The sequence below is a fragment of the Tenrec ecaudatus genome, chromosome 12 (assembly GCF_050624435.1).
Source record: "Tenrec ecaudatus isolate mTenEca1 chromosome 12, mTenEca1.hap1, whole genome shotgun sequence".
NCBI lineage: Eukaryota > Metazoa > Chordata > Mammalia > Afrosoricida > Tenrecidae > Tenrec > Tenrec ecaudatus.
The window spans coordinates 15,889-28,914 of record NC_134541.1 but is presented as its reverse complement, the minus strand read 5'-3'; the positions used below and the strand labels follow the sequence as shown (position 1 = coordinate 28,914).

General features: G+C 49.9%; 1 protein-coding gene across 2 annotated transcripts in view; it reads left to right on the top strand.

Moving 5' to 3' along the window:
• Positions 1-13,026, top strand: part of DNAJC5 (DnaJ heat shock protein family (Hsp40) member C5) — a 46,137-nt gene extending 33,111 nt beyond the window's left edge. Inside the window, exons 2-6 of one of the 2 annotated variants that reach the window (XR_012779100.1) lie at positions 9,531-9,648; positions 10,321-10,534; positions 10,859-11,030; positions 11,109-11,171; positions 11,405-13,026. Coding sequence is in view for 1 of the 2 variants with exons in the window: in XM_075528285.1 (XP_075384400.1) it covers positions 9,542-9,648; positions 10,321-10,534; positions 10,859-11,030; positions 11,405-11,508 (597 nt within the window). In the remaining variant the exon portion in view is untranslated. The remainder of the gene's footprint in view (positions 1-9,530; positions 9,649-10,320; positions 10,535-10,858; positions 11,031-11,108; positions 11,172-11,404) is intronic. The other variant, XM_075528285.1, reaches the window with a different exon arrangement.

The window sequence follows — 13,026 nt, the reverse complement described above, 5'->3', positions numbered from 1 at the left end:
CATCAGTTCCCCCTTTCTACCCCACATTCCCTCCACCCTCCAGGCAGTGCCACTCTCACCACTAGTCCTGAAGGAGTCATCTGTCCTGGATTCCCTGTGTTTCCAGTTGCTGTCTGTGCCTATGTACATCCTCTAGTCTAGTCAGATTTGTAAGGTAGAATTGGGATCATGATAGAGCGGGGGACGAAGTATTTAAGAACTAGAGGAAAGTTATATGTTTCATCATTGCCACCCTGCCTGGTTCATCTCCTCCCCACAACCCTTCAGTAAGGGGTGTCCGGTTGGCTACCATTGGGTTTTGAGTTTCCACTCTGCACTCACCCACATTTTCAATGATAGGATTTTTTGTTCCTTGATGCTTGATACCTGATCCCTTCGACAGCTTGTGGTCACAGAGGCTGGTTGTTTCTTCCATGTGGGCTTTGTTGCTTCTGAGCTAGATGGCCACTTGTTTATCTTTGAGCCTTTAAGACCCCAAACACTATATCTTTTGATAGCTGGGCACCATCAGCTGTCTTCACCACATTTGCTTATGCACACGTTTGTCTTCATTGATCGTATCAGGGCAGTGGGCACCCATTGATATGATTTTTAGTTCTTTGATGTCTGATAACTGGTCCCTGTGGGATTTGATACTTCTCAGCTAGATGGCCTCTTGTTTATCTTCAAGCCTTTAAGACCCCAGACGCTATATCTTTTGATAGCCGAGCACCATCAGCTTTCTTCACCACATTTGCTTATGCACACATTTTTCTTAAGCAATCGTGTCGGGAAGGTGTGCATCCTAGAATGCCAATTTAATAGGACAAAGTGTTCTTGCATTGAGTAAATGCTTGGTTGGAGGCCCAATGTCCATCTGCTGCCTTAGTACTAAACCTATAAATATATGCACATAGATCTGTTTCCCTACACTCATATAAATATATTTACATATGTACATTCCAGTCTTCGGACCTATATAAATACCCTTTGTCACCTAGTTCTTTCCTCTATTTCCTTTTACTTTCCTCTTGTCCCACTATCATGCTCAGCCTTCATTTGGGTTTCAGTAATTTCTCTAGGTTACCTTGCCCTTGCTGAATCCCTACCAGGCCTCTCACACCCTCCTTGCTACTGATTTTGGATCACTTATTGCTCCCCTGACCCTGGGTTGGTCAGCACCACCTCTTTTCCCCCTCCTCCCCCTCTCCCATGTCCCCCCAGAACCATTGGTCCCGTTGTTTTCTCCTCCAGACTATTCATCTAGTCCATCTTATCTAGATAGATCTATAGACACTATAATATGCACCAAAAATCAAGTCATTGCAACAAGATAGGCAATGAGTTAGAACACAGCTATGACAATAAAAAGGGAAACCAATTACCCATAGAAGAATAAATTAAAAGAAAAAAATTTTTTAAAGAAAGAAAAACCTGTAAATAGATCAAGGTCTGATTTTTTATCTCTAGGCGTGTCCTTCAGTCAGGTCCAATGGGGTACCATGCTTTGACCCCAGAGTCTGTCCTTTGTACTCCCTCGGGGTCTCCCTTCTGTGCTCCAACGGTTGCTGTGTCGCACGCTTTTAGTGGTTTGCCTCAGTATCACAGGGTCAGTCTGGGCCAGTCCAGGCCCTGAGTCTCCAGTGTTGTCCCCCTTAGGGCCCTGGGCCATCAAAGGATGGTGTGTCTCCTAGTGGGATCAGCCATATTGCTCACTCTGGGCTGAGTGGTTCTTGAGACAGGGGCGGTGTGACCATTGGCTGGGTCTCTACCGCTGTGCCTTGAACTCTGCTGTGCTTGCATCGCATGGGATATTGGTGTTTTGTGCCCCATTTGCCTTCATCTCAAAGTATGTCACTATTTTTCATATTTCTTTTTTACCCATTGGTTGGTTAAGAGTATGTTGTTTAACCGTGAATTGTGTTTTCCTCCTTTATTGAATCCAATTCACTAGATAGTGTTCAAAGATGATATTAGTATGATTTCAGTCTATAAAGTTTATTGGGACTTGTTTTGTGACCTAATATCATTGGTATATCTTTTTTTTTCTTTTTAATCATTTTATTAGGGACTCATACAACTCATCACAATCCATACATACATTAATTGTGTAAAGCACGTTTGTACATTCATTGCCCTCATTGTTCTCAAAACATTTGCTCTCCACTTAAGCCCCTGGCATCAGCTCATTTTCCCCCTTCCTCCCCCCTCCCTCATGAACCCTTGATAATTTATAAATTATTATTTTGTCATATCTTGCCCTGTCCGACGTCTCCCTTCACCCACTTTTCTGTTGTCCGTCCCCCAGGGAGGAAGTCACATGTAGATCCTTGTAATAGGTTCCCCCTTTCCAACCCACCCTCCCTCTACCCTCCCAGTATCGCCACTTACACCACTGGTCCTGAAGGGATCATCCACCCTGGATTCCCTGTTTCCAGTTCCTATCTGTACCAGTGTACATCCTCTGGTCTAGCCAGACTTGCAAGGTAGAATTGGGGCCATGATGGGGGGTGGAGGTGGAGGAAGCATTCAGGAACCAGAGGAAAGTTGTATTTTTCATCAGTGTATATCTTCTTCGTGAATTCTTTTTATCATTTTGTAATGCCTTTCTTCTAGCTTCACAAAGGGAAGGAAAGCCGCCAGCATCAGCCACAGCTGCCCAGGCTGATTCCTGTGAGGACGAGGTCTGACATGCCTCCAGCCATCTTACTGATTCCTCCCACCACACTCCACTGCCCAGCTGGGTTTGATTATTCATTGAGGTGGCAATACAGAACTCACAGATCTTATCATTGTGAGTTAAAAAGAAAAAAAGAAGCCAACAGTTTGTCGCCCTTGGAAAAGTCTGTTTTTCTTTACCTAAAAATAACCTAAATGCTTGCTTAAAAAAAAGTCAACAGGCTACAAGTTGGCCTCAGCAATATTCAGGATACAGGGTTTTTGGTGGTCAGGACAGCCTCTTCTCAGCTGTGCCTGCAGGCATGCTCCTTTTGGGGACTTGACTACCCAGCCACATGGCTTCTTTGCCTTTGCCCTGCTTGGCAATGTTACACAGCTGTTTGGGACTGCTAATAAGTGCCCAAAGGGCATCTGCCCCACCATGAGACTGAGCTGAAGGTGCTTAACTCTAGACCATAGGTTAGTAAACTTAGCTCCCCAGTTCAGTCCTAGAGGCACCTGCTCTGTAAGCAAGCCCCTTGCCCAAAGGCACTCAGCTTTACTCATTCCGTGAGCTCGGAAGCTCATGCCTCTAGCTCTTGGATCTGGTTCAGCTGCTGCTGCCCCATCCCCTTCCTTGGCCCCTTCAGACCTAGAGGAAGTACAGCCAGGATGCTCCTTAGGAGAGAGGAGAGAGAGACTGTCTGACATGCTCTGGACATTTTATAAGGGGGGACCAGTCCCTAGAGAAGGACATCACACTTGGAAAAGTTGAAGGTCAGAAAGAGAGGCAGACCCTCAGTGAGACAGACTGACACCGTGGCTGCAAAGCGGGCTCTAACACAGAAAATGGAACGAGCTGGGAAGTGGTTTGCTTTGCTGGAGATAAGGTTCCTGTGAGCCAAACTGACTAGCTAGCACCTAACAACAAGGTCTTCCCTTATCAGTGCAAACTTACTGCCATTGTGTCAATTCCAGCTCACAGTGACCCTCTAGGGCAGTGGTTCTCAGCCTTCCTAATGCCACAATCCTTTCATACAGTTCCTCATGTGCTGGTGCCCCCCCTCCCAACCTTAACATGATTTTCATTGCTACTTCTTAACTGTCATTTTGCTACTGTTATGAATCAGGCAGCTCCTGTGAAAGGGTCCATCGAGCCCCAAAGGGGGTCACAGCCCCCAGATTGAGAACCGCTGCTTTAGGGCAAGGTAGAACTGGCCCTTGGGTTTCCCAGGCTGCACCTCTGTAGGAGAGCAGAAAGCTGTTTCCCCAGAGTGCCTGGTGGGCTGGGACTGCTGACTTGATGTGCTTGTGAGCACTGCACCCAGGGCTCCCTCCTCCCCTCTCAGTCCTTACGCTCAATGTGAACAGACGACCCACTACATTTACAAAGAAGAGATGGGTGAGGTGGTTAAATTGTGTGTGTGAGAGTGTGTGTAAGGATATGCTGCTCTTAATTGAGTCACTTTCAATTCAAAGATGTAATTCAAGGTGAAAGGTTGGGAAACGACAGTGCATGCAAACAATCGGGGGAAATGTCAGATGAAGAAGGCACTGAGGTGGAATATTTAATATGGATCTTTGGGTCCAAGTCTTTGTAACTACCATCAAACATCTTTTTCCTGCTGGGTCTGAGTAAGAGACGGTAGGGGAAGATGCTGATAGATTATGTGATTCTATCCAATATAGAATTGTGGTTGGTCATTAACAGGGTTAGTTGTGAAAACTTGGAACTCTTAACATGGGGTTCGCTGTGCAGGGAACTCCAGTCCAGAAGATGCACTGCACTCCTGGCTCTCACCGGCCAGGAGATCCTTCCTCATGCCTCTCAGAGGGCTCATTCGATGCCCCACAGGATGGCACGCCAGAAAAGCCCGTCGGCAGCCACTCTCGGGTGGAGCCCCTCAGTATCTCCCAACCTTCGAACCAGACCTGGGCAGGAAAGGGTCACACGACGGTAGGAGTTAGAACCTTTGGCTGGAGGAACCACAATCAGTAACTCACTGCCTCTGATTGTGACTTCAATTCAAATTGAAACCTTTTTGAGGATTTCTTATTTATGTCTTTGCTCCTGCAGTATGCTATCTATTCTATTTTCTGTATGTCCTACATCTGTTTTGTCCCTCAGCTCTTCCGCTACTGCCTCCTTTTTTGTGTCACCCTCTGGTGCACAGTGCGCTCTGCCTTGGGCTGCTAGCGCCAAGGTTGCTCTGTGGGAGAAGGACGAAGCTGTCGGCTCCCACGCAGCCCTGGCTGGCAGTCACTCTGCATCAGCGATGGCTTGATGGCAGTGAATTTGCACTCTGATCCCCCTATTTACTTTGCTGCATTTTGAAGTTATCTTCTTAGTTGTTGCCCTGGAGATGTCCAGTCCATATTTTAATTTACAATATTCTCATTTGAATGAATATTAATAGTTTCAATACCACATTTGTCTTGTTAATTAGTCATACTGGGATGGTAGTGTTTTGTTTGTTTTTTTTACTTTTCTTAGTAAATTTACTCCTGGGCTATAAGTTTCTGCCTCTTCAGTTTCTTCTGGGCCATCTTTTCCTCCTGTGCAGCCTCCTCCACTGGTTTGGGAACAATTGGTTCCTTTTCAGTGAAGCTCACCTCAGCGGGGCAGGGGAGCTTGGGTGGTGCATTTGGGGCTGTGTTCACCTGCATGGATGTGCCCAAGGACCAGAGAACTCACACCTGCACCCTAAGTTTGGCATTGCTCTCGGCAGTTTCAAGCATGCTCAGCAAGGATTCAGCCCTCTTTTTGACTGCTGACCCCGTGTCCAACCCCACTGCTTGACCAAGGTGCACCTACCCACTCAACCACAGAAAGTCACGGTGGAAGGGCACACAGTGCCTGCAGAGACAGCTTTCAGATACTTGGTGCCCTTTTTATGTGCAGACCCTGGATGGCCTGGGCATTTTCACGGGTGATCTTAAAATGGACCTAATGATTTTAATTTCGTGATGTGCGTGAGTCCATGGGTTTTTTTTTTTTCTGGGTCAAGTGAGTAGCAAACCATTTTGGCAGAAACCTTCAGCGGCTATGGGAAGGTGACTGGATAGTGATCTGTCACACACAGCACGCCTGCTCTTTCAGCTGCCGAGTTTGATATTTCACTGCAGTGGCCACACAGAACTCACACTCTTCATCATGAAAGGGTTTACGGATGCTCTCCAGTGTTAGGAAGCCGGGAGAATGCTCAGGTTACAGTTGTTCAGCCGGACAGGTTACTAAGTTCTTGCTGGGCTGCTAGCAATTGCCCAGGGCACGCCACTCTTCTGTAAGCCTCAGCCCAAGGGCACTCTGCGCCATCTCCGTGAGTTAGTGAACCCAGTTCCTCCAATTAAGTGCCCAGAGGCACCCACTCAAGTAGGCAAGTAAGCCTCAGCCTGAAAGCACTTGACTCCATCTCCTCTAATCAGGTGCCTGTAGGTACCCCTCTCCACCTGCCAGTCCCCTGCCCAGAAGCACTCAGCTCTACCTGTTCTGTGAACAAGCAAGTCCACCACCTTATCGCATGCTTTGGTACCTGGTTGTTGCTGCTGCTCTTCCCCTGCCACCCCTCTGATGTCACAGCTGTCTTCTGGTTCATGAAAGCTCACTGCACGGGGATTTCAGGCTCCACTCGTGTGTCTTGCTGGTGGTGAGGTCCCCAATCCGGCTTCTGAGAGGGCTCATTTGATAGTGCAGCACTCCGTGCAACCTGTTAACAAGTGCTCACGGCTGAATCTTTTCCGCATCTTCCCCCATCAGGAAAAGATCACTTGGTGGGCGTTCCAGAGACTGGCTGGAAGAGCCATGTCAATCATCCGTGGCTGTGATGCTAGAAGCTATGCCACTGAGGTTCCAGACACAGCAGGGGCGCCCTCCTTAGTCCCTCCAGACTGACAGAGTAGGAAGAAGGGAGAAGGTACCTCTGAGGGATTCCAAACAAAACCACTTAACTGCCCTATTGTCCTTTCTGACGCATAATCATCTGGTGTAGGGTGTCTGAGAGGAAATCTTTACGGAAGCAGACTGAGCCTCACCATTCTCCCAAGGGGCGGCCAGTGGGTTTGAACCGCTTGCTTTTCCGTTAGTAGAACACTGTCTGGTGCTGTTCCACAAGATGATCTCCTCAGAAACAGCACTCAGAAACAGCGCTGAGAAGAGGTGCTTCCTGTCATGGACGGAGCAGAGCTTTCAGGGTCTTCATTGCTCGTGGGCACACGCAAAGGGGAAGAAACAGCTGTGGTAGTATCCGAAATCTGCTATGACATGATTGTTTTACACAGGTTAAGGCAGAGAGGTAAAAAGAGAAGTTCTAAACAAAAGGTACATGGATACTGACTGCTACATTGACTCACTTTTATATTTCCTTGTTTTGTTTCATGAATTTGCGTTCGTGTCCTCTTGCTGCAGCGTGAAGGACTAGCTTTTCTGTAGCTCAGGCCCCTCGTGGTGGGCTCTGGGTTTTGCTGGGGATGTCTGCATGTCGCTTTCCCTTGGAGGGACTGTGTGGTTGGGCATGCAGTTCTTGGTTCACGTTTTCTTTCGGTCCATTTCATAAGTGTCCTTTATCCAACCAAGGGAGTTCCCTTCATTCCTAATTTGCTGGGCTTAAAAAAAAAAAAGTTGAATTTTGTCAGTTGTATCCATTGAAACGATCATTTGGTCCATCTTTATTCTGCGAATGTAGTGGAATATATTGATTTATGTAGAAATATTAAAATAACCCATTCCTGGTATAACTTCTAATTGATCGTAGCATTTATAACTTTTTGTTTATTCCGGATCTGATTTGCTAATAGTTTACTGGAGACTTTGCGTCTCTGTTCATGAGGGTTTGGGGCTGTTGTCATATTTTGATGTCAGCATTACATTGGCCTCAAAAATGAGTTGATAAGACTTCTCTCCTGTTTTGAAAGTTTTTGCTTAAAATTGATGTCATTTCTTCCTGTAATGTGTCCTAGAAAAACCATCTGACCTTGGAATTTTCTTTGTGACAAGAGGTTTTTTGTTTGCTTTTTGTTCAATTATAAATTCCATTTTCTTAACAGAAATATTCAAATTTTCTCTTCTTCTGGTGTCAATTTTGGTAAGTTTTATTTTTTGAGGTGGTTATCGAATTGATCCAACTTTTCCAGTATTTTGATGGGATTGTTGATAATGTTGTCTTCGTATTTGTTTCATGCCTGTAGGAGGGGTCTTCTCATTGCTGGAGTGGGTGACTTGAACTTTTTGTGTTTCTTTTCCACTCTGACTTGTTTATCACAATTTTTAAATCAATTTTTGGCTTTATTCAATTTCTCTATTCATCTGTTTTCTAGTTAACTGATTTCTGCTCTTTGTTAATTTACTCCATGTAAATGTGTGCACACGTACGCACGCACGCACGTGCATGGTTGACATGACTTGGAATAGACTCTGTGGCAGTGAGTTGTATGGACATTGTGTTTGCTTTTCTACCTCCTTCATGTGAACTTGAGGTCTGAATGTTAGACCTCTCATCTGTTATAAGCATTGGTTTTGGCCACATTCCACAAATTTTAATGTGTTATATTATAATTCAATTCAAAATATTTTTCAATCCCCTATCTGAGTTCTTCTTTGGTCTTCATGTTCTTTCGAAGTATTCAATTTATTATCTAATACTTGAAGTTTTTCTACATGTCTCTTAAATTTCTATTTTAATTCTGTTAAGGTCAGAGAACATGTTGTATATGATCTCAACCCCTTTAAGTTATGAAGACAAGACCTAACTCGTTGACATGTCTTGGTAAATGTACAATATGCACTTGAAAGGAAATGTACATTTTGCAGTTGGTTAACATTCTGAAAATATCAATTAGGCCATGGTGGTTGATAGCACTGCTCAACTCATCAATGTTTTGATGGAATATTTCAGATTTTTACTATTTTGTCAGTCTCAAAGAGGAGTTGTCTTAGGCTGGGTTCTCAAGAGAAGTAAAACCAGTGACATACATGCATATACATATACATACATACATATATATATTCAAGAAAGTGGTCACGTAGTTGTAGAAGCGGGTAAGTCGAAGTTTGGGCACATTTCCCAAGCCCCTGGGTCAGATGTTAGTCCGGAGGCTTCTGGCTCCCTCCCACAGGTGCAGGAGATCATGAACGCCAGATCGGCAGGAAGATGATAGCTGTGGCTGCAGAGACAAATGAACCCAAAGTCAGCAGGTCAGATGGCAGGCTTCTTGATGACTCCCAGGACTGGCAGGCAATATGGCAGGCCACTGGCCCATGCCAAAACCAAACCAAAATAATAATAATAAGTCATTAAGCCAGATGCAGGATCCAGATCTAGCAAAAAGCAAGCAAGCTTGTCCAATCATACTGAAAGCAGATCACACCCCTGAAAAAAACTACCTTTCAACTGACCCGTGTGAGGATCCAACCCTCATCTTCTTACAACTGATGGGGTTGCTGCATGTTAGTTGTCAAGCCACTGACAATCCTGGCCCAGCCTAGTTGACACAAGCCTAACTATATGCTAAGTCTTTCTCTGTCTTTGGACAGAGTTCTGTCCATTTTTGCTTCCTGTGTTTGGAAGTCATGTCTTCAGAGTGTGCTCCTTGTAGGCACTAGCTTACCTGCTTCTCGCCATCTTTTCACTAGAGCCTTTATCCACTAACACTGAGTTACTAATGTGATTATATTTAGACCTAGGCCATGGCTGCTCTGTGGATCACACTGGGGCTTTTGTCACTCACAGCCACCGAGTGGCAGTGGTAGAGCACTCTGGGGCCATGCAGAGACCTTGCCCCAGGAGGGCGCTTGTCTCCCCGCCCCCCACACACTGAGGTGCCTGAAAGCCCACCAGCTCCGCACTCCCTCTGCGTTTTGGTCTATACTGTTTGATGTCCACACTTTTGCCTTGTAGACTAGCCTACCATGGCTGACCAGAGGCAGCGTGCTCTCTCCACCTCTGGGGAGTCGCTGTACCACGTGCTGGGGCTGGACAAGAACGCGACCTCAGACGACATTAAGAAGTCCTATCGGTGAGTGAGTGGTGGACTGAACACAGGGCTGCTAGTTGCATGATTGGCAGTTCCCCCCAGCCTGCTCTGCAGGGGAAAGATGAGACCATCTCCTTCTGCTCCTGTGTAGACTGCCCATCGCCATTGGTAGTGTCTTTTGGATAGCTGCAAATGGTTACATTTTAGTCTTTGTGTGACAATAGCTGTCCCAGCACCCTCCCTGGAGAAGCATTCTATAAAGAAGTGGTCTGCAATGGTGGGCCCTGAAAGCAGCACCCAGGACAGACTGGAGGCTCCGCTTCGTCAGGACAGGATGTGCAGGAGGTTGACAACTGACCATTGGTTTCTCGTGGTCATTTAGTCCAGGGTCTTCTATCCCCTGGTGCACCCTGGGAAGTTCACTGAGCAAACTTGAGTGTCATCCTCACCACTGTGTAGGGACTCAGATGCACGTAGGGGTCATAGTTGGTAGGCCTTGGTCTACAGGAAATTCCCAGGCAGCTCCTGGGGCAGCCAGGACTCCCAGAGCACAAGACCACGGGCTGTTAGGGGGCATGGCTTCTTCTGGCTCAGCTTTCTGCACAAAGTCTGGGAGCAGTCCGAGACCGGCAGCCAGTCACAGGTTAAGCCTGACCTACTGTGGGCAAAAACACCAGCCCAGGTTTCAAACGGGGAGCTGGTTTTGGTTTTCAGGAAACTCGCCTTGAAGTATCACCCCGACAAGAACCCTGACAACCCAGAGGCTGCAGACAAGTTCAAGGAGATCAACAACGCGCACGCCATCCTCACAGACGCCACGAAGAGGAACATCTACGACAAGTACGGCTCCCTGGGCCTCTACGTGGCTGAGCAGTTTGGCGAGGAGAACGTGAACACCTACTTTGTGCTGTCCAGCTGGTGGGCCAAGGTAAGGGGCACTGCCTTACCTGTGGGTGAGCGAGGTCCTAGAAAGACAGGGCTGGGCCTGGGGATGAGGTGGGGGGGGCTAGCCCTTCGAGAGGGCACCTGATGTCTGATGGCCATCATGACACTCGGTGTCCCAAGGGTCTGTTACCTAGGAGGCCCAGGGCCTCTGCGACTGTCACCTGTGTCTCCAGAAGACTGTACTGGGACATTAGCTGGCAATCTGAGCCTATCCCTGGCCCTTCACACCGCTGTCGGGACGTCCCGGAAGCCCTTGGGGGGGGGGCGGTGCCCAGCAGGAGCGTCCGCAAACCCCTGGCCCCCACAGGCGCTCTTCGTCTTCTGCGGCCTCCTCACCTGCTGCTACTGCTGCTGCTGCCTGTGCTGCTGCTTCAACTGCTGCTGTGGCAAGTGCAAGCCCCGGCCGCCGGAGGGCGACGACACCGAAGTCTACGTGTCCCCAGAGGACCTGGAGGCGCAGCTGCAGTCAGACGAGAGGGGTGAGTGCGCCCGCCTGCGGTGCGAGGGCAAGGGGCGCCGGAAGGAGCCCTGAGTGCGTCCCCTGTCTCGTCAAACAGGAGGGCACTGAGCCTGTGCGGGCGTGTTTGTGGTGGCGGCTGGCGAGGGCGTGGATGGCGGAGGTAAACGCGGACTGGCCGAGCGGTCCCCGCCCAGGCGGCGCGCAGCCCAGCGAGCGAGGGAGAGAGGGCCCACAGGGGCCAGCGGGGCGTGGGTGGCGCGGGAGGGCCAAGGCTGCCAGGCAGAGTGCTGCGCGAGCGCCCGCCGGACACCGTCCCGCCCGGGCCCGGGGCCGCGGGGGCCAGCCTGGCGCTGAGGCCCCCGCCTGGGCACTGACCGGCTGCTTACTTTGCAGAGGCTGCAGACACGCCCATCGTGGTCCAGCCCGCGTCCGCCACGGAGACTACCCAGCTGACGGCCGACTCGCACCCCAGCTACCACACCGACGGCTTTAACTAAGCGTGCTGCACGGCTGCCCCCAGAACACTGACTGCAGGGCGGGCCTGGTGGGCCGTGGGGTGCGGCCCCCCATGAGAGCCCGGAGCCCGTCTGCCCGCCGGCCCCTGGCTCGTGTCGTGCGTAGCATGCAGTATTTTAAGCAGTTCCGCTACGGTCTTCTTCCTCCAACTCTTTCCCTTTTTAATAGCATGTATGGGGTGATGTTCATGTGTGTCCCTATCGTGGGTCCCGCTCCAGCCCTACGGTGGCGCCACTTGCGTGCTGAGCACTGGTACCAGCCAGCGCCCCGCCTGGGCCCGCGGGACAACCCCTCCCCAGCTCCCTCTTGGCAGGCCGTTTGCACAGGACCCACTTGGCCCCCCACCCCCTATGTACTGCACCTGTGGGCGATCCCGTGGGTGACGTCGTCGTGGCAACGTAGGAAGCGTCCCTCTCGATGTTGAAACCAAATTCTTCGCCCTGTGTTTGTGGCTGTAGCTTTGTGTCTCTGGACTCCGAGGTTCCTGCCCCTCCAGGCACCCTGCCCTCTGTGCTTTCCCACCGCCACCGCCTAGGGTCTGCCGTCGCCTGGGGCAGGGCCGTTGGGTGCGCAGGCCCTGTGGGCACTTTCCGAGCTGCCTGCGGTCCACTCCACATTCCTTCCTTTTGTGATTGGGGACCTCCTGGAGCCACAGTGGTGGTGCCAGCTCCCACCAGTAGGGGCTGCTCTTTCTCTGCGTGGCTTCTCAGGCTACTTCCCCCCCCTCCACCCCCAGGAAGGTGGGCGGGTTCAGGCCCCAACCCCACACTTTCTATGAACTGTCAGCAGTCGGGCTTAGAACCTGGACTGGTGGGCGCAGCCCTGCACGCAGAGAGTCGAGGGCTGGGGCCTAGGTTCTGGTGTGGTCCTGGTGCCCTCGAAGGATAAGAAAGGAGGATGTCTCTTGCCCTCCGGTCCCTGGAGAGGCTGGCAAGCTGAACAGAAAGTGGCCAAGAAAGTGAAGAGAGCCAGGGGCGGCCCGCAGAGTGAGCCTGAGCCCTCCGTGGAAGGAAGGTGGACACTGCTGTTGAACTGAGAGCCCCCCAGGAGGGTGGACCTGCCTGCCGGCAGCACACTTCACACAGATGGAGAAAAGTCAACTCCAAACCACCACCACTAAGAACTGGCTTGCAATGCACGCTGTGCGGAGCCTGTGGGGCTTCTCTGGAAGCAGCAGAGGAACGGAGTACGTGTGCCCTGATGACCAAGAGCCAAGCTCAGCTGTGCCCTTGAGCTCTCTGTAAGGTAGAAAGATGGTGGCCAGGGACCTGACCTCTCTCTCCAGTCGAGTTACACTTAGCCTCCACCCGCCCCACCCTCCCCACTGGAAGCTCTGGCAGAAACCCAGCCCTTTTCTCGTGTGTCAAAGTGAGTCCCAGTCAGAGTCCCTTCCACGAGCCCTTGGTCCCCGCCTTTTATGGGAGTGGGCAGGCCATGCCAGCCCAGGTCCTTCTCTGTAGAATTTGTAAAAACTAAATAAATGATGATGATGACCAGAA